Below are 24,905 nucleotides of genomic sequence, written 5' to 3'. Positions count from 1 at the left end.
GTGGAGCCGGAAAGTGCTGTCAAGCTGCAGCAGATTTATGACGATCCCGTAAGGTTTTCAGAGCAAGAGGCATTCAGAGGTCCTTTGCCATTGCCTACTTCTGTGTAGCAACCCCAGAATTCCTTGATGGTCTCCCATCCAAATACAAATCAGGCCAACTCCCTGCTTAGCTTCCAAGCTCCGACAAGATCAGGTCATCCAGGTCACGGCATGCAAAAAAAGGCAGATACAAATAAATCAATCCCAAATCTATTTTCAGTGACTCATCCTTTTCAAAAGAGAAAGAGCACTTATGTGGGCACAGCTCTCCGAAAACTGTTTTAACATAGTACGTACAAGAAAACTTGATGACCTTTTCAAAATTAATTTTAAAAGCCTGCCAAACAAGAAGTCAAGAGCATTTGCATAGTATTCTATATTATTCCTTCAACTCAAAGAATTATGCAACGTGGTATTTAATACTGCTGGTAGATCAAAATACACTAGTGCTTTACTAACAATCACAAACGGGGGGATTGGATCAACATATGGAGCAGAGGTCCATCAGTGACTATTAGCCACAAGGTATAGATGGAACTCTCTGTCTGGGGCAAGTGATACTCTGTATTCTTGGTGCTTGGGGAGCGGCAACAGTGGGAGGGCTTCAAGTGTCCTAGCCCACTGGTGGATCTACTGATGGCACCTGATTTTTTTGGCCACTGTGTGACACAGAGTGTTGGACTGGATGGACCACTGGCCTGATCCAACATGGCTTCTCTTATGTTCTTAAACTTGGTAAGCAGAATCATTTGCAAACACCGCTGCCTTTTATGCATAAGTGTTTATTTTTCATGACAACATTATTACAATTTAAATAAAAGCCATTACCAAAAGTCCTCCATAACTCTATTTCCTATTTCAATAAACACCGCTAAAGGCATTCGGCTATCTTTCAAGATTAGAAAAGTCTGGCCCTCCTTTGTTGTAGTTTCCAGAAATTTCTGCTCCACTGAAGTCAAATCCAGGGTTCTGCAAAAAAAAGTGCAGAAAGTGTTATTTATACAGATTATCCATTGTATGCATATCAATCAACTTAATTTTCAGTGTTGTTTTAGCAGTTTCTCAAATCAGAATGCCAGTATGGTGCAGTCTAGGATCTGAGAAATCTAGGTTCAAATTTTGCCATGGAAGTTTGCTGGGTGACCTTGGGTCAGTCACGATACACACAGCCTAACCTATTTGCTATGATGATAGAATAGAGGACACAAGAACAAAGTAAGATGCTTTGGACCCTCTACTGAGCAGAAAAGCGGGATGTAAATGACAGTAAACAACAAAGAGGACACAGTAGTCTGATCGGTTATTCAAAGCAGTTAAATGTAAAACTTCTGAATATTCTTGGCAGAAGTTTTCATATCATATCTGTTATTCTGTGCATAGAATTAAAATGGCCTCATGATCTTATCCTAAATTTAAAAGAAGAATAAACTTTAACAGTGATATACGTGTGATTTATTTTAGGGATTACAATTAAACAGTATTAGGGTTAAGCATTGTGTACATTTTAAAAAGAAACAACAGGAAAAGAAAAAAGGTTTCAAGAAATATGAAGGACTAGGAAAAAGGCCTGTTGTGAAGGAAAATACAATGAACTCTACAGAGAGGCTCTGGGTGAGTGTTCCCCGTGCTGTTTTCCTACCCACCCACCCAAGTAAAGGCATTCACTCCCCCCCCCCAACCCTTGTCTTCCCATCACCCAACTTCCCACCACCACTCCTCCTTGCAACTACCCCTGCACCCTTGGCATGCCACTCCCACCCCCTACCCATGGCATTCAGTCACCCACACCGTGCTGTCTTCCCACTCCTCCCCCACCCATGACTTTCATTCACCCCCCCCCTTGCTCTCTTCCTGTCCACCCCACAGTTGAAAAAGATGCTGGTGTCCCCACCAGTACATGTGTTTTTGTGTGTTTCCCTGTGTCTGTGGTGTGTCTGTGTGTGTGTCCCTGTGTCTGTGGTAACTCAAAGCCTTGAAAGAGACCCAGAATGGAGATAAGGAAGAATAATTATGGGGGGTGTGGGGAGGCATGACAACGGTCACACAGATGCTGAAGCTCAACGTTCTTTTTGTTTGCAGTGAATTTTTGCAGCCTTTTTCTGTCATATTCAGCTTGTCATTCCTGTCATTTCCCCTTGTGGCATTTAGCATCAGTGTGAGCTCATGGTATAATCTGGGGGTTTTTGCATGGCTTTGTTGTGTTATGGTATACCACTGAGTATGTGCCTCAGGTGGCTGTTTTCTGTAGGGGAACTGATCTGACTTCAACTTTCCATCCCTTTCCCCCTCCCTCTATGTAAGAAAAGGGCAGTCCTTCACAATGGAGACCAAAGCAGGAAGGAAGCAGACTCAGCAGGTTATAATGACACAAAACCAGCCATTTTCTCCAGGGGAGCTGATCTCTGCCATCTGGAGAGCGGTTGTAGTTCTGAGTGATGCCCCTCCCTCACCTTCAGATTGGCAACAATGGTTCCCCAGGAGGAAATGGCATTGCATCTGTCTGGGGTCCCACCCCTCCTCAAACCCCACTGTCTCCAGGCTCCACCCCTTAAATCTCCAGGAATTTTCTAACCTGGAGTTATCAACCCTATCTCCTCCTGTTTATTTTCCCATCTGACTTCAGCTATCCATTGCCTTCCCCCTTCCTGCAGCCTCTACGTAGGAAAAGGACAGTTTTTCTCCACCGGGGGGGGGGGGCGGGCAAGGCAGCTTACATTATTCTCCTCTCCTCCCTTTAATCTGCAGAACAACCCTGTGAGGTAGGTTAGGCTGCAAGTCTGTGACTGGTCCAAAATCACCCAGTCAGCTTCCACAGCAACAACCTGTGTCTGGCAGGCCCCTCTCTGCAGCCCTGACTTATATGCCCTCCTCAAACTCCACCACAGGATGTCCACCAACCTGGAACTGGCAGCTGTAGTCAGGACTAGCCTCAATGAGTACTCCCCAAGAGACCTGTAACGATACCTTTCAGACCAAGTCTCTCTTTCTGATAACATTTTTCCACTTCCAGAGCAGGATAGGAAGGAGTTCTCAGCCAATTATGGAAAGTATCTCTCTGGCTGTTTGCCTGCTCCTCCCTCTCACAGCCAATCTAGGTTAGGGTTTCTTTCTCTGCTTTGTGAGTCAGTGTGACAGGTGGCACAGCCAATGGGAAGGTACGAAGAGCCAGTAACTGCCAGAACTAAGGTTGGTTGCGTTTCACTGAGAGCATCAGCTTTGCTGCCTAGCAACAGCCACTTGGCAGGAGAGAAGAGCAAACTGAACCACTGGCACACAAGTATTGTTGATTTCTAGTTTGACAGGCCAACGCTTGATGCCCCCACAGTCCCTCCCAGTCTCAACCAATGAGGGAGCTCGGTTTTGCCACAACAGGAAGGCTTTTATTATATTAAGGATTATCAAAGATTTCAGGTTTTCACGGCTGGTAACATCATTAGGGTTTGTAGAATCTTTCGGGATCAAGTGCCGTGTTCTACTTTCTCCAGTAGAACACGGCACTTGATCCCGAAAGATTCCACAAACCCTAATATTAAGGATTGTTTACAATTTTTTCTTTTACTTTTTCTCGCTTTGTTCTTTTTATTTGTAGTTTAAATATTTTCAATAAAATTGTATAGAGAATTCTGCACATTTTTGTTCTTTGCAAAAGCTATAGAAATAAACAAATAGATGTCCTCTTCTGAGACAAGACTATTTTATTCCTAGTGAATGTAAGCATAGGTCCACATGTAAGCAAATATCACCTTACAATTCCTTGAACAGGGACTCACAAAAGATTACACCTAATGAAGTAATGAAACATATAATGGGACACCACAGGTTGTCATCTACAGCTACCAGCTCAAACTAGTCTAATGTGCCACCAATGATCTACAGTCCATCCTCGATAACGATAATGCTATCTCACAAGCCTTGGGTAGGAGTTGCACTTCTACAGGCAGCCTTCTAACCAAAAACAGCATCAAATGACCTATCGCAGGGGTGGCCAATGGTAGCTCTTCAGATATTTTTGCCAACAACTCCCATCAGCCAGCATGGCCAATGGCTGGGGCTGGTGGGAGTTGTAGGCAAAAAACGTCTGGCGAGCTACTGCTGGCCACCCCTGACCTATAAGAGTGGGAGAAGGCAGTGACTGAACAGCTTCAGGTTTTCCTGGAGGAGGCATCTGTCCTTGATCCATTCTAGTCCAGTTTCCCCCATTCTAGTTTCCTTCCAGGCCATAGGGTGAAGACTGCATTAAACACCCTCACAGATGATCTCTGGAGGCAGCTGGATTGAGACAGGTCAGTGCTGCTGTTACTTTTAGATTTTATAGCAGCATTTGACACAGTCAACTACGATCTTATGACCCACCGCCTTGCTGACATAGGCGTTCAGTAGGTTGCCTTATTGTGGTTTTCCTCCTTTCTCTATGGTCCAGGACAGAGGGTGGTATTTGGCAAGCAGGTCTCCTCATGACACCCACTTAAATGTGGTATGCCCCATGGGGCAATTCTCTCGCCAGTGATGTTTAACATCTAATTGCGCCCCCTCACCCAACTGGTCGGGAGGTTTGAGCTGGATTGTTACCAGAATGTGGATAACACCCAGCTCTATCTGTTGATGGACGGTTGCCCAATCTCTGCCCCAGATCATCTGGCTGAGGCACTGAATGGGGGCCATGACTGGGCAGCTGCAGCAGAGCCGGCTCAGGCTAAATCCAATAAAAATGGAGGTTCTATACCTGAGCCTGGATGGAGTAGAACAGGGTATCAAGCTCTCAGCCCTGGATGGTACACCACTTCTGCCAGCCCAGAAGGTGAAGAGCCTGAGAGTAATCCTGGATGCCTCACTTTCTATGGAGGCCCAGGTCACTGCAATTGCCAAGTCAGCCTTTTATTACCTACAGCAGATCAGGCAGCTAGCACCCTACCTCTCCCATCAAGACTTAGCTACAGTGATCCATGGGATGGTGACTTCCATATTGGACTACGGTAACTTGCTCTATTGTGGCCTTGCACTTGGGGCTAATCTGGAAACTCCGTCTGGTGCACAATGTGACGGTGTGCCTGCTGATGGCATTGCCTGTGCGGACATGTATCTAGCCCAGGGGTCCTCAAACTACGGCCTGCTGAGGACGTTTATGCGGCCTGCCGGGTTATGGCAAAATTAGACCGGAAGTGACGTTCGACCTAAACTCGCGTTAACAACGCACACTTCCGGCACTGGGCTGAGGCGGCGGAGACAGAGTGTGAGGGTGATACCGAGGTGAGGTGAGTTCCCAGGCCGGGGTGTGTGGTGTGGGGAAGGGAGAGAGATGCAGAAGACGGAGAACTGACGGCCCGCGGCCTTGTACAGTAACGGCAGTCTGGCCCTCCAACAGTCTGAGGGACAGTGAACTGGCCCCCTATTTAAAAAGTTTGAGGACTCCTGATCCAGTCCATGCTACGCCATTTACACTGGCTACCGATCGAATACCGGATCTGCTCCAAGGTTTTGCTATTGACTTGCAAAGGCTTGCGCGGTCTGGGACCAACATAACTGAGGGACCACCTCTCCCCATACCTGCCCTGAAGGGCTTTATGCTCTGAAAATCAACACCTGCTGGCTGTCCCTGCTCCCAGGGACATCCGCTTAGCCTCGACTAGGGCCAGGACTTTCTCTGCCCTGGCGGAACAGGCTCCCATTAGAGGTTTGGGCCCTGCCGGATTCGTTACCTTTTCTCAGGGCCTGCAAGATGGAGCTGTTCCGCCAGGCCTTCGCATGTGAAAGCAGACATCCAAGTTACACAAAATTGGCCTCCCTTGCTGGTGAGTTTTACTTCCAATGGTCCATGTGAAGTACAACATAATTGACTTATTGGCCAGTTGGAAACTGCATGACGTGACATACTTTGTTTTCTGTTTTGCGACCGGGAGGTTTAAATGGTTTTAATATCCTGTTTTATCGGCATATTGTTCGATTGTTGATTATGTCGTAATCCGCCCTGAGCTCATTTGTGGGGTAGGGCAGAATATAAATAAAATAAACGAATATGTAACATGACTACATAAGAAGCATCTTTAAATAGCATCTGAAGTGACTCCTAGTCCATAAAAGCTAATGCTACAATAAAGGTATTTTCATCTAGGGTGCAAGAAGACTCTTGTTTATTTATGGGCGTTTTCGCACAGAGCTTACCCCCTGGAGCGACGTCCCTCTTCACCGCGCAGCATCTGCGCGGATTTCGCACCAACTGCTCCGCAGAACCAGGAAGAGCCGCGGCTTTTGCATCGCTAACGTAAACTGGTTTTTAGCGGTTTACATTTGCGACGCAAAAGGCTCGGCACTTCGCGGCTCTTCCTGGTTCTGCGGAGCAGTTGGTGCGAAATCCGCGTAGACGCTGCGCGGTGAAGAGGGACGTCGCTCCGGGGAAAGCTCTGTGCTATGTGTCCTCAGGCACTCAATGGGATGATAACCAGAAATATATTAAAATGGTGGCACAAACTATATGCTTGAAGCTTCCACAAAGCAAGGGAAAGAGTTCAATTAGCTGTGGAAAAAATCCTGAATGAACCTCAATGCTCTGCTTTCTTAACCCAGGAACTCTAATTTATACTAGTTACTTTAGACTTACCTCTCTCTGGAACCTCTCCAACGTTAGCTTCCTCTGCATCTGGTCCTGGACCCAAGGATCAGCAGCATACTCATTCTCTAACAGAGAACTCCAACAGTTTCCAGCGTCACGATTGGTTTTTGTTAGGACAATTCGTATTAACTTCTGATCCTCTTTATGAAAAGGAGGAGAGGTGGGTAACAAGGAGATAATAAAACAGATTTAAAATTTTTTTTTAAAAGATGTTTACCTTTGATCAGCAGATTAAAACTTTTTTTCCCTTTGCAATAAGTACTATCAGCAGAATTTATGTACTCAACACAATGCAATTAGTGGTACCATATGGATTCATGTTACCAATTCTATCTCAAAGACAATTAAGCACAATACTAAAAAAATACAGTTGTAAGAAATAGTTATGTACTCAGGCACAATTTCTAGTGAGAACATACAAGTGATGGGCTTTACATGTTTCATAAATAAAAATCCTAAGGTTTTTGAAGAATTGTTGATTTAGAAAGGTGTGCGTGATCAGATACTTCCTTCTCTAGCATTATCATCATATCACATTTCAGACATTCTCATTTATTATTTTGGATTTGGATATTATTTGTTACTTTGGATTTGTACCTGCAAATTTGTCTTCTCCAGAGACTGTGGGACCAACACAGAAGACAGTAATTTGCTACCCCAAATCATCCAGCAAATTTCATGGCTAACTGCTGACGAAGAGAGTCAGTTTGGTGCAGTGGTTAAGTGGGCGGACTCATTATCTGGGAGAGCCTGTCAAGTCTGATGTTTCAATAACGAGACCTTCTTGATAAAAAAAGTTTCTAGTTTATTATAACATGTTGCAAGACTGTAGAAGCAGACTGAGAGACTGGCGAGCATGCACAAAGAGCAAACATTTAAGGTATACATCAAAGGGATTCCTGAGGGAGGGGGCATTCTATGCAGGGCACATTCACACGTTGTTGTTGTTTTATCGTTCTCAAGCACCGGCTGGGCTTGGGCGCTTTCTTAGCACCGGCTATCTCTGAGAAGGCACCACAATCTTGTTCCCATATTCCCAGTTCCAAGCATTGCTACATAACAAAGGAGGGGAGGGAGGGAAGGAGAGCTTGAGCTAGCAGCATCTGAATACAGAGTGGTTTTACCCAGGATCCTTTTCCTGAACCAAAGTTTAGCACTAAACTACTCATACATTATAGCAGACTTGACAGAACCAGGTTTGATTCCCCACTCCTCCACTTGCACCTGCTGGAATCGCCTTGGGTTACCATAGTTGTCTTTGAAAGGGCAGCTGCTGTGAGAGCCCTCTCAGCCCCACCCACCTCATAGGGTGTCTGTTGTGGGGCGAGAAGATATAGGAGATTGTAAGCTGCTCTGAGTCTCTGATTCAGAGAGAAGGGCAGGATATAAATCTGCAGTCGTCTTCTTCTACTTGAATGTAGATCTCTGTGGTCCAAGCCTAACAGCCAGCCAGGCCTGTAGCCACAGGAGGGCCTGTGAGGGCACTGCCCCCTGACTTCCAGTCTGCTTTTTTCGTTTTCTTTTTGCCATGGCTGAGCGTGCAAAGCATCCTCAGTGGCAGCTAGAGCCAGAACTGAGCAGGGCGCAGGGCACTGCAGCAGGAAAAACAACAGGTGGAGAGGAGGGAGGCAGAGGAAGCCATGTAGAATGGGCTGGGGAGGGGGAGATGGATGGAGCTCCTGGCTGCAAAGTGCCAGGGTAGAAGAGATGGAGGTGGAAGGCAAACCCCCTGCTAGCATGCAAGGTGCGCAATCCCTTCTTCGCTCCGAAGTTTTAGTTTTGGCTGCCTCAATTTGGCCACATTCAGAGCCTCCAGCTCTGGACCAGATGGTCTATCCACAGAGTCTTATAAAACTTTTTGAGGATCCCGTTACTTCCATTCAAACAGCTTTTAGACATGATTCGTAAGGAGGCGGAGACTCCATGGCAAGAAGCTACTATATCTCTGATTCCAAAAGATGAAACAGATTTGCAAAATATAAAAAATTATAGACCTATACCTCTCTTGAATGTGGGCTATAAGATTTTTGCAACGATTTTGGCATGTTTTTAAAAAAGTCCTATCTGAAATCATACATCAAGATCAGCCAGGTTTTCTTCCAAGAAGATATTTGAGAAATAGTTAGGTTAATTTGTAACATATTGGAATTCTAAAAATGCATCCAGAGGAGCAATTGGCGCTGGTCTTCCTAGATGCTGAGGCGGCCTTTGACAACGTTAATTGGCAATTTATGTTACAACAGTTGAATATTATGGAATGTGGTAGCGATTTCCTAAAAATGATTCACTCTATATATTTTCATCGAAGTGTGAAAGTTATAGTAAATGGAGAACTAACAGAACCAATTGAGATTCAGAAGGGAACAAGACAAGGATGCCCACTATCCTCATTGCTTTTTATTTTTACTTTGGGAATACTGAATAATCAAATTAGAGAAGATCCAAATATTAAAGGCACAATGATTAGAAGGGAACATCATAAACTGAGGGCATTTGTAGACATCTTGGATTTATACTAGAACAACCACTAGACTCGATCGATCATTTGATGAGTAAATTAGAGCAGTTCAGAATGGTGGCAGGAATGAGAATTAATTATAACAAAACAAAACTCTTAACTAAGACTATGACCCTTAAGCAAAGTTGTTCTCTTCAACAAAAATCAAGATTTACTTTGAGAAGTCAACTCAGATAATTATGACAAATTACTTAAAGAGATCAAAAAAGACTTGCAGAAACGGCAGGATTTCGCCATATCTCTAATGGGAAGAATAGCGGCAATAAAAATGAATATTTTGCCAAGACTTTTATTCTTATTTCAAACTAGGGGAGGGATGGTGGCTCAGTGGTAGAACCTCTGCTTGGGAAGCAGAAGGTCCCAGGTTCAATACCTGGCATCTCCAAAAAAGGGTCCAGGCAAGTAGGCATGAAAAACCTCAGCTTGAGACCCTGGAGAGCCGCTGCCAGTCTGAGAAGACAATACTGACTTCGATGGACCAAAGGTCTGATTCAGTAGAAGGCAGCTTCATATGTTCATGTTCATATTCTGATTCTCTTAACTAATGTATTTTTTCAGGAACTGAACAAAATAATCTCGCCGTATATTTGGAGAAAGAAAAAACCAAAAATTAAGCTCAAAATGTTACAAGACTCTGAAGCAAGAGCGGGCCTGGGTCGTCCAGATTGGCAATTATATTAGAGAGCCGCAGTCCTGTCTTGGGTGAGAGATTGGGTTCTATTGATGGACAGGAGACAATATTAGAGGGCCATGACCTTCCATTGGGCTGGCATGCATATTTATGGTACCAAAGAATAGAAGGACATTCCTACTTTAAGAATCACTGGTTCCGGAAGTCTTTGTATCATACATGGTCATGGTTAAAACCGAGGATCTACCAAAAAATTCCAAGATGGGTTTCACCAGCTGAAGTCTTCACACTGCCAAATCTTATAAGACCAAACCAGAATTATGTATATGAAGAACTTTTGCGACAAGATAACTATTTAAAATCTAAAGAATTAGAAAGTATGGATATTAAAATGAACTGGTGGTTGAGATCACAAATAGGATCTAGATATGCTAAAGATAAAGTAATAGGTTTTAATACAGAACAGTATTCATTTGACAAAATCTTTCTGGGACCCCAGGAGAAACTGATTTCAAAATTATACATATTTCTATTGCAGATGAAGATGCAAGATGAGATTGTAAAACATTGTTTGGTTCAGTGGGCTAAGAATGTAGGTCGCAATATCATGTTAGAGGAGTGGGAGAGGTTGTGAAAATCTAATATTAAATTAACTAACTCAATAGCTTTTAAAGAAAATTTGTATAAGATGTTTTATAGATGGTATCTAACTCCCCAGAAACTTTCTAAAATGTATCCTAATATGTCTAACAAGTGCTGGAAGTGTACAAAACATATGGGGTCGTTTTATCGTATGTGGTGGACTTGTGAAACGGTGAAAGAGTATTGGAAAATGGTGCATGAACTATTACAAAAAATGCTGAAGACACAGATCCAATTTAAACCGGAAACATTTTTATTGAATGTATACCCCAGTGACTATACAAAAGAGACAAGACATCTAATATCACATATTATTACAGCAGCCAGGATTTTACTTGCACAAAAATGGAAATTCCAGGAAATTCCTAGGAGGGCAGATTTGATTGAGAAATTACTGGAGACAGCAGAGATGGACTACTTATGCCGGCTCCCTGCTGGGAAACCTAAGGAAGAAGCCAAAAAATATTGGGAGAAATTTTATGTGTGGTTAGATATTTAAGATTTACTGATGTGAATGTTTACTTTATCTTAGCTTCTTGTTATATATATTATCCAAAATAGAAATATAATTTGAAAACAGATGGTTTAATTGGGGACTTACAATCTCTATATTATGGCAACAGAAATATCTTGTATTACTGATTTTTCGATATGCAGAATGGTTCATAACTGTACTATTAGTTGTATTACTGCTTTCTATTCTCATCTTTCCCTGTTCCCCCAATTTTGCTTAAAATCAATAAAACTTTTAAACCCAGAGAAAAAAGTAAAATATCTTGGGATTTATCTTTCCAACAAGTGCATCAATTTAAAGTTTGATAATTATGAGAAAGAAATCAAAAACGATCTGGAAATTTGGAAAGACTTAAATGTATCCTTAATGGGAAGAATTGCTTCAATAAAGATGAATATCCTTCCAAGATGGTTATTCCTATTTCAAACTATTCCAATTCCATTAGAGATTCTTCCAAGAGCTAAATAAATTGGCTTTGATATTTATCTGGCAAAATAGAAAGCCAAGAATTAAGCTTAAAGCTTTACAAGATGCAAAAGAAAGCAGGCTTCGCGTTACCGGATTGGCAACTATATTATAGAGCTTGCGCACTGGCCTGGCTGAGAGAATGGAGGTTGCTAAATGATAAGAGACTACCGTTTAGAAGGAAATGATCTCATTATGGGTTGGCACTCATACCTGTGGTACCAGAAATTAGAAGGTCACTCTTATTATCTTCAGACTGTTGGTATAAGGAGTCCTCCTTTACACAGCCTGACAGGTGCAACGTGCCAGCAGGAGATCTAACTGACAGGTCAGGTCAGAGTGGCCTTGTCAGCAAGCCGGTTCTGGCTGGATAAGGACAAGGGGAAAGTACCTGCTGGAGTCAGCAAGATTATGGACTGCCTTGATTGGCTGATGTAAATATATAAGGACTGCATTGCCTGTGTATAGTTCTCTCACTGGAGAGGTGAATGCTGGCGGAGCACTTTGTCACTGAGATCCATGTTTGTCACTGCACTAGTTACTTTGTATATAGCTTGTAAATACACTGTTTTAATACTAGGTGCAGGTGTCTGGCTCACTTCCTTACCGGAGCTCACTATTGTGCATATCTCAGTACCTCACTCTGCACACACACGCACCGATACAGACATGATATGAAGATATGAGGAGCTTTTGGGGGAAAACAATGAATTGAAATCTAAAGAAGAACTAGACTCTCTGAACATTACCATGAATTGGTGGTTGAGATTGCAAGTGGAGTCCAGATACTCCAAAGATAAACTAGTTGGATTTTCTACAGAACGGTATGACTTTGATAAGATAATGTTAGGACCTCAAGAGAGATTGGCTGCAAAGCTATATTCTTTCCTATTGCAAATGAAAATGCAAGATGAAGTTATAAAAGATTGTATGATTAAATGGGCAAGGAACATAGGCCACAATATTGCTGTAGTTGAGTGGGAGGCTCTATGGGGATCTAATATAAAATTAACTAAAGCAGTTATGTTTAAAGAAAATGTTTATAAGACGTTTTATAGAAGAAAAAGATATTGGATTTATATCCTGCCCTCCACCCCAAAGAGTCTCAGAGCGGCTCACAATCTCCTTTCCCTTCCTCCCCCACAACAAACACCCTGTGAGGTAGATGAAGATATTGGATTTATATCCCGCCCTCCACTCCGAAGAGTCTCAGAGCGGCTCACCATCTCCTTTCCCTTCCTCCCCCACAACAGACACCCTGTGAGGTGGGTGGGGCTGGAGAGGGCTCTCACAGCAGCTGCCCTTTCAAGGACAACCTCTGCCAGAGCTATGGCTGACCCAAGGCCATGCTAGCAGGTGCAAGTGGAGGAGTGGGGAATCAAACCCGGTTCTCCCAGATAAGAGTCTGCACACTTAACCACTACACCAAACTGGCTCTCCATCAATAGATGGTATGTAACTCCTGAAAAATTGTCTAAAATGTATGTTAATGTATCTAACAAATGTTGGAAATGTACTTCTCAACCCGGAACCTTTTATCATATGCGGTGGTCTTGTAATGTTGTTAAAATTACTGGGAGATGGTACATGAGCTATTGCCGAAGATATTGAAAATCCAAATTCAATTTAAACCAGAACTATTTTTATTGAACATTTATACCAGTGATTATACAAAAGAGACAAGACATTTGATGGCACATATTAATACAGTGGCAAGGATCCTGATTGACCAAAAATGGAAACATCAAGAACTGCCTACTAAGCAGGAACTAATAGGGAAAATATTAAAGGCAGCTGAGTTGGACTTTTTATCCTCATTGCTGAGAGGCAAATCTGAGGAAGATGCAAACAAAAAAGCACTGGGAACTATTCTATACATGGCTCGATGCCGATGCTTAATCTTCAGGTGGGACTTTCGATGAAAACAGTTTTTCTTCTTTTCATCCCTTTGTATTTGTTAAATATATACTGTAAGGATAATGAGTGATTTATATGTACAAGTGAAAGTTTATGATACCTACTTGTTATTTCTATGTATTCTGAACTTATTGAATCCTCTCTTTTCTCCTTTTTACATTATGATATGCAGAATGTAATATTCTTATTTTTTTTACTTTACCTCCCCTCCCCTTTTTTCCTGTATCTGAAACCTAATAAAACTTCAAAAAGGGTGCCCCCTGACGTTTTAGAAAGCTCTCAACTTGTAAAATCCTGGCTGCGGCTAGCCATTACATTACTCTTTGTATGCAGCCATCTATCACACTTTGAGTGACTACTGCCATTTAACTGTGTTCTCTGGGTAATTTTTAAAAAGACAATGCATGTGTTCTATTACTCAACGCTAGTTAAATCTGATGTGACAGAGCCTTACACTAGTCTGATTTCTACACTGTCCAGCTGATTATGACCTACAACCAGTTAAGAAATTCAACTCCACAAATTCACACATGGTTGTCAACTCAACATCATTGATACAATCTTTCCCTGTACAGGCGCAACACAGCCCTATTTCTCTCTCTCTTCCTCCACCTTTTCTGGACAGAGGCAGAACAACAGCCTTTACAAAATATGGGGAATGCTTTTCTACCCCATCCAACCTCTCCCTTCTTCCCGGTCTTGTGAGACAAGATCAGGAGCTCATGTCATTTGACAGGACACTATATGTATGGGTACAGAAGTGTGCTGGTTTCCCATTCCCCTAGCCTGCCCTGGTGAGCAGGGCAAGAGAAAGAAACAGGGCTCTGTTTAGCCACAGAGATCAATCCATGCATGGGTAGTGAATGTGTTCACAGACAAGATTACAAACCCGTGTAGGTTTAACTAATAAACAGCTTGCTGGTGGAAGAAAGTCAGCAACAAAACTAAACGGCCTCTGGAAAATTAATGCAAGAATAACCGTAGGCTGCTTACCTAATGTCCACGTTGCTTCATCAGCTATTGTAGAATCAAACAGTTTACCCTGAAAGGAAGTATTTTACTATTTTCAAAATATATACATGGAAGTTCTGTATTTCAGGAGTGGCCAACAGTAGCTCTCCAGATGCTTTTTGCCTACAACTCCCATCAGCCCCAGTCAGCATGGCCAATGGCTGGGGCTGATGGGAGTTGTAGGCAAAAAAACATCTGGAGAGCTACCGTCGGCCACCCCTGCTGTATTTCAAAGCAATTCTTATTTCTCGAGCACTGTTCATACTGCCCAAATACACGCTGGCTGTAAATTACAAATTTTAGAGTCCGACAAAAGTTTTTGCTTTCAAATCATCAACCGATTAATAACACTCCTCACTGGAAGAGGATTGTTGGGGGCTACAATTCTAATTCTACATCCCAAGGTTTTATAATATGGATCGTGCATATAAGAAGCCTTATGCCATCAGTCGTCTTATTTTTATGCACTCACTTTTCATGTCTTTCACTCCATTCAATTTAAAATGCAGAATTTCAAGCCAGCTGAGATGGACGCATGTGAGAGAGCAGACAACTTTAAAAAAAAATAAAAAACTGTAATATATATAAAGCCAAACACATGTAATATTAATACAGAGTCTATTTCCTCCCCAAACAATAACAAATTTCATTACTTATCAGACAGACTACAACTTAAAAAAAAAGTTTTAAGCATTTCTTAGGAATTGAGGAATTCTGGCAGGTGGTTCGATTCATATACTCCAAAAATGTATACCATGGCCGTTTTCCCACTGAGCTTACCTCGGAGCGACGTCCCTCTTCACCGCGCAGCGTCTGCACGGATTTCCCACCAACCACTCCGAGGCTGCTCCGAGTAACCAAGTAGAGTCGCGGCTTTTGCGTCGCTATCGTAAACTGGTTTTTAGCGGTTTCCATTTGCGACGCAAAAGGTCGGGAACTTCCTGGTTCCTCGGAGCAGTTGGTGGGAAATCCGCGCAGACGCTGCGCGGTGAAGAGGGACGTCGCTCCGAGGTAAGCTCAGTGGGAAAACTGCCCATGTCTCTATAAACGTATCTATTAGGATTCTCAACTTGTATTAATTTTGAAACTATTCATTTATTTATTTTATTTGGTTTAAATCCCACCCTCCCCGCTGAAGCAAGCTCAGGGCAGCTGAACCACCAAGTCCCAGACTTTATCATACCACTGAGCAGGCCACTTTCTAAGTAAACTAAGACGAATGCAGATAGATCCAGGTGGGCAGCCGTGCTGGTCTGAAGCAGTTGAACAAAGCAGGAGTCAAGCTGCACCTTTAAGACCAACCAAGTTTTATTTAGAACGTAAGCTTCCGTGTGCTCTCTAAGCACACGTCATCAGACGAGGGAATCGGGTATTGTGGCTGGAATACATGCAGTTTGTTGATTTACGGCAAACTAACTGATCACATGGTCACATAAAACAGTGTGGCTTGGCCATTTGGTCTGGATAGCCGTAAAAGGTAATAAAAATTCCCTGCCAAATGGTGTTTCTGCAAATCTAGGTAAATCACAAAAGGACGTGTCTATCCTAGTTGTAGTCCACCCAATCTACTTATCAACATCAATCTATACATTATAAACATCATTCTATTCTGCCATTAGAAAACAAGAATACATAAAATGAAAATGGGTTAAGTATATGTAATGAGATAAATAGCCAATATCCCTTGAGTATATCAATATAAAACATTATTCTGATGCACTATTATAAAAGAAATACATTGGGATACTGTGGATGTATAGCGATACTCACTGAGAGTGGGTTTAGCATATGTAATGAGATAAAAAACCAATATGCCTGTTCAGTCCTGGGGAGGTGTTTCATAATAATTTGTAATTCAGCAATTTCTCTCTCCATTCTGTTCTTGAAGTTCCTTTGCAGTAAAACAGCTACCTTGAGGTCACCCACGGAATGCTTTGGAAGGTTAAAGTGTTCTCCCACAGATTTCTCAGTTCTGTAATTCCTAATGTCAGATTTGTGTCCATTTATCCTTTTGCATAGAGTTTGTCCTGTTTGTCTTATGTAGAGAACTAAAGGGCATTGTTGGCTTTTAATGGCATCTATAATGTTGGAAGATGAACAAGTGAATGAGCCTGAGATGGTGTAGTTAATACTGTTAGGTCCAGTGATTGTGTCATCTGGATGTATGTGGCAGCAAAGTTGGCACTTGGGTTTATTGCAAGCTCCGGTACTGGTGTCCATGCTCAGATGAGATGTTGTATTGTTGTAGGTGAGTTGTTTGAGATTGGGGCGCTGTCTGTGTGCAAGAAAAGGTTTACCCCCCAGTACTTTTGAAAGAGAGCTGTCACTGTCCAATAGAGGTTGTAAGTTGTTGATGATACATTGAACTGTTCTTGAGTTGAGAGTTGTGACCACTAGTGGTGTTCTGTTATTATGTCTTTTGGGTCTGTCTTGTAACAGGTTTTCTCTGGGTATCATTCTGGCTTTGTTAATCTGTGCCCTGACTTCATCAGGTGGGTACTTTAGTTCCAAAAAGATTTATTGTAGATCCCTCAGGTGAGGGCACACGAAAACTTACGTTCTAAATAAAACTTGGTTGGTTTTAAAGGTGAAACTTGACTCCTGCTTTGTTAAGATGGATGCAGACATCTAAAAGAGGCACTTGAGTTTTGCCAGACTGTGGCTCAAATGTCAGAGATGATTTAAGAATGAGAAGCATCACATTATTTTATCATAAGCATAATATGAATTTGGAAAGAACCGCAAAAGAGGAGGAACAGATTCTGCTATGGAAAGTAAAGCTAAAAATAAAACGTGCTAAACTTTCTCTGATTACATACCTAACATGCAACCATGAGACACTTAAATCAGTTCATCAAACTAAGCAATCCAGGAGAATTAAAGTTAAAACAGTCCAGACAGCCCAGAGATTTAGAGTAACTACTTCAATTACACGGATGATATTAAATACCATTTTGCTTGTCAATATACTTGAGTTATCCTCTCCCTTTGCTTCTTGTATAAAGTGCATGAGGCCATATCAATTTCCTCATATTAGCAAAGCAAGAAAAGCCAATTCACTGAAGAGAAATTCTACCTATCTCCCCACTCCCCCACCCCTTTTTAAAAAAACCTCACCATTCTAAAGGACAGCTGGGGCAGACTATTGAAGAACTGAGAGAGAACTTGCACCGAGGCTTATATCTCAACAGATCACAGGCTAACAGTACCATTCTAAGCAGAGTTACACCCATCTAAGTCCACTGATTTCAATGAACTTTAAAAAGGGTGCAACTCTGATTAGGATAGCACTGAATGACATCATAATGGACACAGTTGCAGGTGAAGGAGGAGAACACAGAAATACATTTATCAACAAAAACTGTTTTTTAAAGGTAGATTCCAATGGGTAGCTGTGCTTGTCTGAAACAACAGAACAAAGTGCAACTCCAGTGGCACCTTTAAGACCAACAAAGCTTCATTTCAGGTATAAGCTTTCAAGAAGTACGTGCACACCAGTGTTCCCTCTAGGCCTAGCTCATAGATTTTTAGCCTCACACATTTTTGTCTTGGCTTAGGAAGGACGACCCCAGAGCACACTAATTTATGCAGTAGCTCACAACTTTAATGCCAGTAGCTCACAAAGTAGAATTTTTGCTCACAAGACCCTGCAGCTTAGAGGGAACATTGGTGAACACAAGAGACCTTTCACCAAGAATAATACTTTGCAGGGCTGTTCAGACGCGCAGTATAATCAGTTGTCGCTGCTGTTTCATGCCAGATTAAAAGTGGCTGATCAGACAGCAACATCTGCCTCCCAGTATTACCGTAACTCTTAGTAGGCCCCCCCCAAAAAAAATTCATCTCGGAACCAGAGTATTTGTTACCTGCTCCTTTGCAGTGTTTTTTGAGTTCTCTGGTTTCACCTCATAGTTTTCCCGTCTGGATAGTTCTCGACCAACTTCTGGATGTCTGAAGGTTGTCCCGGAGCAAATGGACCCCCAGACATCCGGTTTATGGTCGCCATTTTTTTTTAACTACTTAACGATATGCGCTTAACTGCATAACTACATAATGTTTTAACCTATGCGCATGCGCACGTGTGTGCATAATGCACGCATGCGCATAATGCACATGAAAGTGGAGAAAAAAGAACAGCATGGTGCCGTCATGTGGACGGCAGAAAACGGTTTCACCGGAGAGTGATTCGAATTGCAGTATGGCAGTCTGATCGATAATATCCGGAACAAAGATACTCGGAACAGAACCGAGTCAGTTTAACACGGACACAACACTCGGTGTGAACAGAACCTGTCGGTCTTAAAGGTGCCACTGGACTCAAAACTATGTTCTTTTCTAAAGACTGATTCGGTGTTATTTGGTAAGATGGAACACCAACAAAAACAGAGCCCTCCTGTTTCTGAAGGGGCAGCCCCTGAATAATTAATTAATACCCCCAATAATAATAATATTGGTCATATTGAGTAAAAAATATGCTTTGTCTTCAAACTAAGCGGTCTGTTGTAAAACTACCGTTAGAAACTGACTCTACCGCCCAGCGGGTGTGAGCTCCAGATGTAAGATTAGATAAGGGAACAGCCCCCTACAGGCGACTTGCTATATATAGATAAGTAAGGAAACTTAGTCATGGAATTTAGTGGAGGTGGGACCCTTTGAAATCAGATAAGCTTGTGTGCCTGCCTGCTGGTTTTCTGTGTGAATAAAACTGTCTGTATGTAGAACGATTGTAACAGTCATTTTGGGGGCCCATGCCCCACTGGGTTCTGCTTATGGTACCATAAAGTAAATCTCATTTCAAACAAGTAAGTCTGTGCAGACCTCATTATTTCTCTGCTTCATTTCCTTACATCACAGTACATTTTTAAACGAGCCAATAGGCACCCCAATTGCTAGCTGTAAGACATGCAGTAATAAATGTGGAGCTACTAAAAAAATGCACAAAGTTGGTGAGTCAGGTCTAAGTCAGGTCCCTTCTCACATACTTAGCATGGATTCATTCCTTATAAGTATTAAACATGTGTCAGTCACACAACTACCGCCAGATATCTTCAAACCAAAAACTTCCAGTGATGACATTAACTTCAAGTCCGCAAGTATTATGCGTGATAATAAATGCGGATTACTTACCCACCAATAAACAAGATATTAAAAATAAGGTTAAGTGTGCGGACTCTTAACTGGGAGAACCGGGTTTGATTCCCCACTCCTCCACTTGCACCTGCTAGCATGGCCTTGGGTCAGCCATAGCCCTGGCAGAGGGCAGCTGCTGTGAGAGCCCTCTCCAGCCCCACCACTTCACAGGGTGTCTGTTGTGGGGGAGAAAGGGAAAGGAAATTGTGAGCCGCTCTGAGACTCTTCGGAGTGGAGGGCGGGGTATAAATCCAATATCTTCATCTACCTCACAGGGTGTCTGTTGTGGGGGAGGAAGGGAAAGGAGATTGTGAGCCGCTCTGAGACTCTTCTAAGTGGAGGGCGGGATATAAATCCAATATCTTCATCTACCTCACAGGGAGTGTTGTGGGGGAGGAAGGTAAAGGGGATTGTTTGCTGCTCTGAGACTTTTCGGGGTGGAGGGCGGGATGTAAATCCAATATCTTCATCTACCTCACAGGGTGTCTGTTGTGGGGGTGGAAGGTAAAGGAGATTGTGAGCCGCTCTGAGACTCTTCGGGGGGGAGGGCGGGATATAAAACCAATATCTTCATCTACCTCACAGGGTGTCTGTTGTGGGGGTGGAAGGTAAAAGAGATTGTGAGCCGCTCTGAGACTTTTCGGAGTGGAGAGCGGGATATAAATCCAATATCTTCATCTACCTCACAGGGTGTCTGTTGTGGGGGAGGAAGATAAAGGAGATTGTGAGCCACTCTGAGTGTCTTCGGAGTGGAGGGCGGGATATAAATCCAATATCTTCATCTACCTCACAGGGTGTCTGTTGTGGGGGAGGAAGGTAAAGGAGAGTGTGAGCCGCTCTGAGACTCTTTGGAGTGGAGGGCGGGATATAAATCCGATATGTTCATCTACCTCACCGGGTGTCTGTTGTAGGGGAGGAAGGTAAAGGACATTGTGAGCCGCTCTGAGACTTTTCGGAGTGGAGAGTGGGATATAAATCCAATATCTTCTTCTACCTCACAGGGTGTCTGCTGTGGGGGAGGAAGGGAAAGGAGATTGTGAGCCGCTCTGAGACTCTTCGGAGTGGAGGGCGGGATATAAATCCAATATCTTCATCTACCTCACAGGGTGTCTGTTGTGGGGGAGGAAGGGAAAGGAAATTGTGAGCCGCTCTGAGACTCTTCGGAGTGGAGGGCGGGGTATAAATCCAATATCTTAATCTACCTCACAGGGTGTCTGTTGTGGGGGAGGAAGGGAAAGGAGATTGTGAGCCGCTCTGAGACTCTTCTAAGTGGAGGGCGGGATATAAATCCAATATCTTCATCTACCTCACAGGGAGTGTTGTGGGGGAGGAAGGTAAAGGGGATTGTTTGCTGCTCTGAGACTTTTCGGGGTGGAGGGCGGGATGTAAATCCAATATCTTCATCTACCTCACAGGGTGTCTGTTGTGGGGGTGGAAGGTAAAGGAGATTGTGAGCCGCTCTGAGACTCTTCGGAGTGGAGGGCGGGATATAAAACCAATATCTTCATCTACCTCACAGGGTGTCTGTTGTGGGGGAGGAAGGGAAAGGAGATTGTGAGCCACTCTGAGACTCTTCGGGGTGGAGGGCGGGGTATAAATCCAATATCTTCATCTACCTCACAGGGTGTCTGTTGTGGGGGTGGAAGGTAAAAGAGATTGTGAGCCGCTCTGAGACTTTTCAGAGTGGAGAGCGGGATATAAATCCAATATCTTCATCTACCTCACAGGGTGTCTGTTGTGGGGGAGGAAGATAAAGGAGATTGTGAGCCACTCTGAGTGTCTTCGGAGTGGAGGGCGGGATATAAATCCAATATCTTCATCTACCTCACAGGGTGTCTGTTGTGGGGGAGAAAGGTAAAGGAGAGTGTGAGCCGCTCTGAGACTCTTTGGAGTGGAGGGCGGGATATAAATCCGATATGTTCATCTACCTCACCGGGTGTCTGTTGTAGGGGAGGAAGGTAAAGGACATTGTGAGCCGCTCTGAGACTTTTCGGAGTGGAGAGCGGGGTATAAATCCAATACCTTCATCTACCTCACAGGGTGTCTGTTGTGGGGGAGGAAGGTAAAGGAGATTGTGAGCCGCTGTGAGACTCTTCAGAGTGGAGGGCGGGATATAAATCCAATATCTTCATCTACCTCACAGGGTGTCTGTTGTTGGGCAGGAAGATAAAGGAGATTGTGAGCCGCTCTGAGTGTCTTCGGAGTGGAGGGCGGGATATAAATCCAATATCTTCATCTACCTCACAGGGTGTCTGTTGTGGGGGAGGAAGGTAAAGGAGATTGTGAGCCGCTCTGAGACTCTTCGGAGTGGAGGGCGGGATGTAAATCCAATACCTTCATCTACCTCACAGGGTGTCTGTTGTGGGGGAGGAAGGTAAAGGAGATTGTGAGCCGCTCTGAGACTCTTCGGAGTGGAGGGCGGGGTATAAATCCAATACCTTCATCTACCTCACAGGGTGTCTGTTGTGGGGGAGGAAGGTAAAGGAGATTGTGAGCCGCTCTGAGACTCTTCGGAGTGGAGGGCGGGATATAAATCCAATATCTTCATCTACCTCACAGGGTGTCTGTTGTGGGGGAGGAAGGTAAAGGACATTGTGAGCCGCTCTGAGACTCTTCGGAGTGGAGGGCGGGATATAAATCCAATATCTTCATCTACCTCACAGGGTGTCTGTTGTGGGGGAGGAAGGGAAAGGAGATTGTGAGCTGCTCTGAGACTCTTCAGAGTGGAGGGCGGGATATAAGTCCAATATCTTCATCTACCTCACAGGGTGTCTGTTGTGTGTGGGGGAGAAGGTAAAGGAGATTCTGAGCCTCTCTGAGACTCTTCGGAGTGGAGGGCGGGATATAAATCCAATATCTTCATCTACCTCACAGGGTGTCTGTTGTGGGGGAGGAAGGTAAAGGAGATTGTGAGCCGCTCTGAGATTCTTCAGAGTGGAGGGCGGGATATAAATCCAATACCTTCATCTACCTCACAGGGTGTCTGTTGTGGGGGAGGAAGGTGAAGGAGATTGTGAGCCGCTCTGAGACTCTTCGGAGTGGAGGGCGGGATATAAATCCAATATCTTCATCTACCTCACAGGGTGTCTGTTGTGGGGGAGGAAGGTAAAGGAGATTGTGAGCCGCTCTGAGACTCTTCGGGGTGGAGGGCGGGGTATAAATCCAATATCTTCATCTACCTCACAGGGTGTCTGTTGTGGGGGAGGAAGGGAAAGGAGGTTGTGAGCCGCTCTGAGACTCTTCGGGGTGTAGAGCGGGGTATAAATCCAATATCTTCATCTACCTCACAGGGTGTCTGTTGTGTGTGGGGGAGAAGGTAAAGGAGATTCTGAGCCTCTCTGAGACTCTTCGGAGTGGAGGGCGGGATATAAATCCAATATCTTCATCTACCTCACAGGGTGTCTGTTGTGGGGGAGGAAGGGAAAGGAGATTGTGAGCCGCTCTGAGACTCTTTGGAGTGGAGGGCGGGATATAAATCCAATATCTTCATCTACCTCACAGGGTGTCTGCTGTGGGGGAGGAAGGGAAAGGAGATGGTGAGCCGCTCTGAGACTCTTCAGAGTGGAGGGCGGGATATAAATCCAATGTCTTCATCTACCTCACAGGGTGTCTGTTGTGGGGGAGGAAGGGAAAGGAGATTGTGAGCCGCTCTGAGATTCTTCGGAGTGGAGGGCGGGATATAAATCCAATATCTTCATCTACCTCACAGGGTGTCTGTTGTGGGGGAGGAAGGGAAAGGAGATTGTGAGCCACTCTGAGACTCTTCGGAGTGGAGGGCGGGATATAAATCCAATATCTTCATCTACCTCACAGGGTGTCTGTTGTGGGGGAGGAAGGGAAAGGAGATTGTGAGCCGCTCTGAGATTCTTCGGAGTGGAGGGCGGGATATAAATCCAATATCTTCATCTACCTCACAGGGTGTCTGTTGTGGGGGAGGAAGGGAAAGGAGATTGTGAGCCGCTCTGAGATTCTTCGGAGTGGAGGGCGGGATATAAATCCAATATCTTCATCTACCTCACAGGGTGTCTGTTGTGGGGAAGGAAGGGAAAGGAGACTGTGAGCTGCTCTGAGACTCTTTGGAGTGGAGGGCGGGATATAAATCCAATACCTTCATCATCTTCATTGACTAAGTACTTGGGAGGCTGCACTAATGAATTCATTTATGTTTACCGCACCTTTCTTTACATATGCAACCACCAAGTCTGCTATTCCCCACAAAGCATTGCAGGGTCACTTCTGATATCAACCGCACCCCCCTGCTGAGCCGACTGGTTTCCAACCCGGTCCCCTACCTTGAGCACCTCCTTCCCTGCCACAGCCAGCGCCAGATGCCGGCTCTGCAAGCTGCACTTCACATCCCGCCCGCGGGTCCCCTCGGGCACGTTCACCTCGATGAAGACCTCTTCCATGGTCTGGTACCAGCGGCCCCAGGGGGCAGCGCACGGCACCAGCCCACTGCGCTCTTCGAAATGCGCCGACATCGGCCCAGCCCCGCCGCCGACTCAAACGCGCATGCGCTCACGTCCCAGGCGCTTTCCCCGCACCGCACCCCTTCCCCGGAAGTAGTCAGAAGCACAGAGACGCCGCTTCCGGTCCCATTTCCGCCAGTTTCTCCTTACGGCGCCAAGGGGTCTTGCTCTAGCGGCGCAATAGCTGGCCGCTCCTTTTCGTAGCGCTGTTTGGCTGAAATGTCATAAAATAGCACGCGCCTTTTTCGTTTTTCTCCGGATAGGTCCGTCAAAAATTGGGATGTGATGGCGGGAAGAAAAAAAGGTGTTTCAGGCAGGTGAAGCAGCCGAATGTCCCGAGGCGGCGTCACCCCAGAGTCGGAAGCGGCTGGCGCTTGCACGCCTTTGCATTGCTTTTCCCTTTCGCAGAGCCTTAAAGGCTGCAATTGGTGGCCTTAAACTGGAAGCAAGTTTTGGACTTTCCAGTTGAATTAAAAGTTTTGGACTTTCATTCAAACTTTATGGTGCTTGGTGCAAAATCACATTTTTTACACGCCTCGGATCCTCTTCAGAGGGAAACGTTAGAAATGCTGTTCCTGCCTTTGGAAAATAAATATATTTTCCAAAGGCAGGAACAGCATTTCTAACGTTTCCCTCTGAAGAGGATCCGAGGCGTGTAAAAAATGTGATTTTGCACCAATATATATAATTTTGCACCAATATATATATATATGTATATGTATATATATTAAAAACGTTCTTGCTGAATCGCCGCTTTCAAGACCATTCCCGTGCGCGGTACTGCAGAGCTCCCGCTCGTTAAGCATGCCTGAGCCGGCGGCGAGGCGGTGCAACTTCCCCATCAACGTTGACGCTTTTTCCAAATCTGCCCTCGCTGCTTCTTCCTTTTTAGCGCGCCGGCTCCCAGCGGCAGCTTTGATTTGCGGAGCGCCTGGCCGGCGGAGCCCTCTGATTGGCTGGCT

The 24,905-nt window shown here is 44.3% G+C and overlaps 1 protein-coding gene across 1 annotated transcript; it reads right to left on the bottom strand.

The window, feature by feature from the left end:
* Window positions 1-805: 805 nt before the first annotated feature.
* Window positions 806-24,050, bottom strand: NUDCD2 (NudC domain containing 2). Its single transcript, XM_060240627.1, has 4 exons — window positions 23,767-24,050; window positions 14,327-14,375; window positions 6,635-6,786; window positions 806-1,008 (listed from the first exon to the last, which is right to left on the bottom strand). The coding sequence occupies exons 1-4, from the start codon at window positions 23,953-23,955 to the stop codon at window positions 925-927; spliced, it is 474 nt and encodes a 157-aa protein (XP_060096610.1). The 5' UTR covers window positions 23,956-24,050; the 3' UTR covers window positions 806-924.
* Between the last annotated feature and the right edge of the window lie 855 nt (window positions 24,051-24,905).

The sequence above is a fragment of the Heteronotia binoei genome, chromosome 5, assembly GCF_032191835.1.
Source record: "Heteronotia binoei isolate CCM8104 ecotype False Entrance Well chromosome 5, APGP_CSIRO_Hbin_v1, whole genome shotgun sequence".
In the NCBI taxonomy this organism is placed as follows: domain Eukaryota; kingdom Metazoa; phylum Chordata; class Lepidosauria; order Squamata; family Gekkonidae; genus Heteronotia; species Heteronotia binoei.
This window is presented reverse-complemented; position numbering and strand designations above follow the sequence as displayed.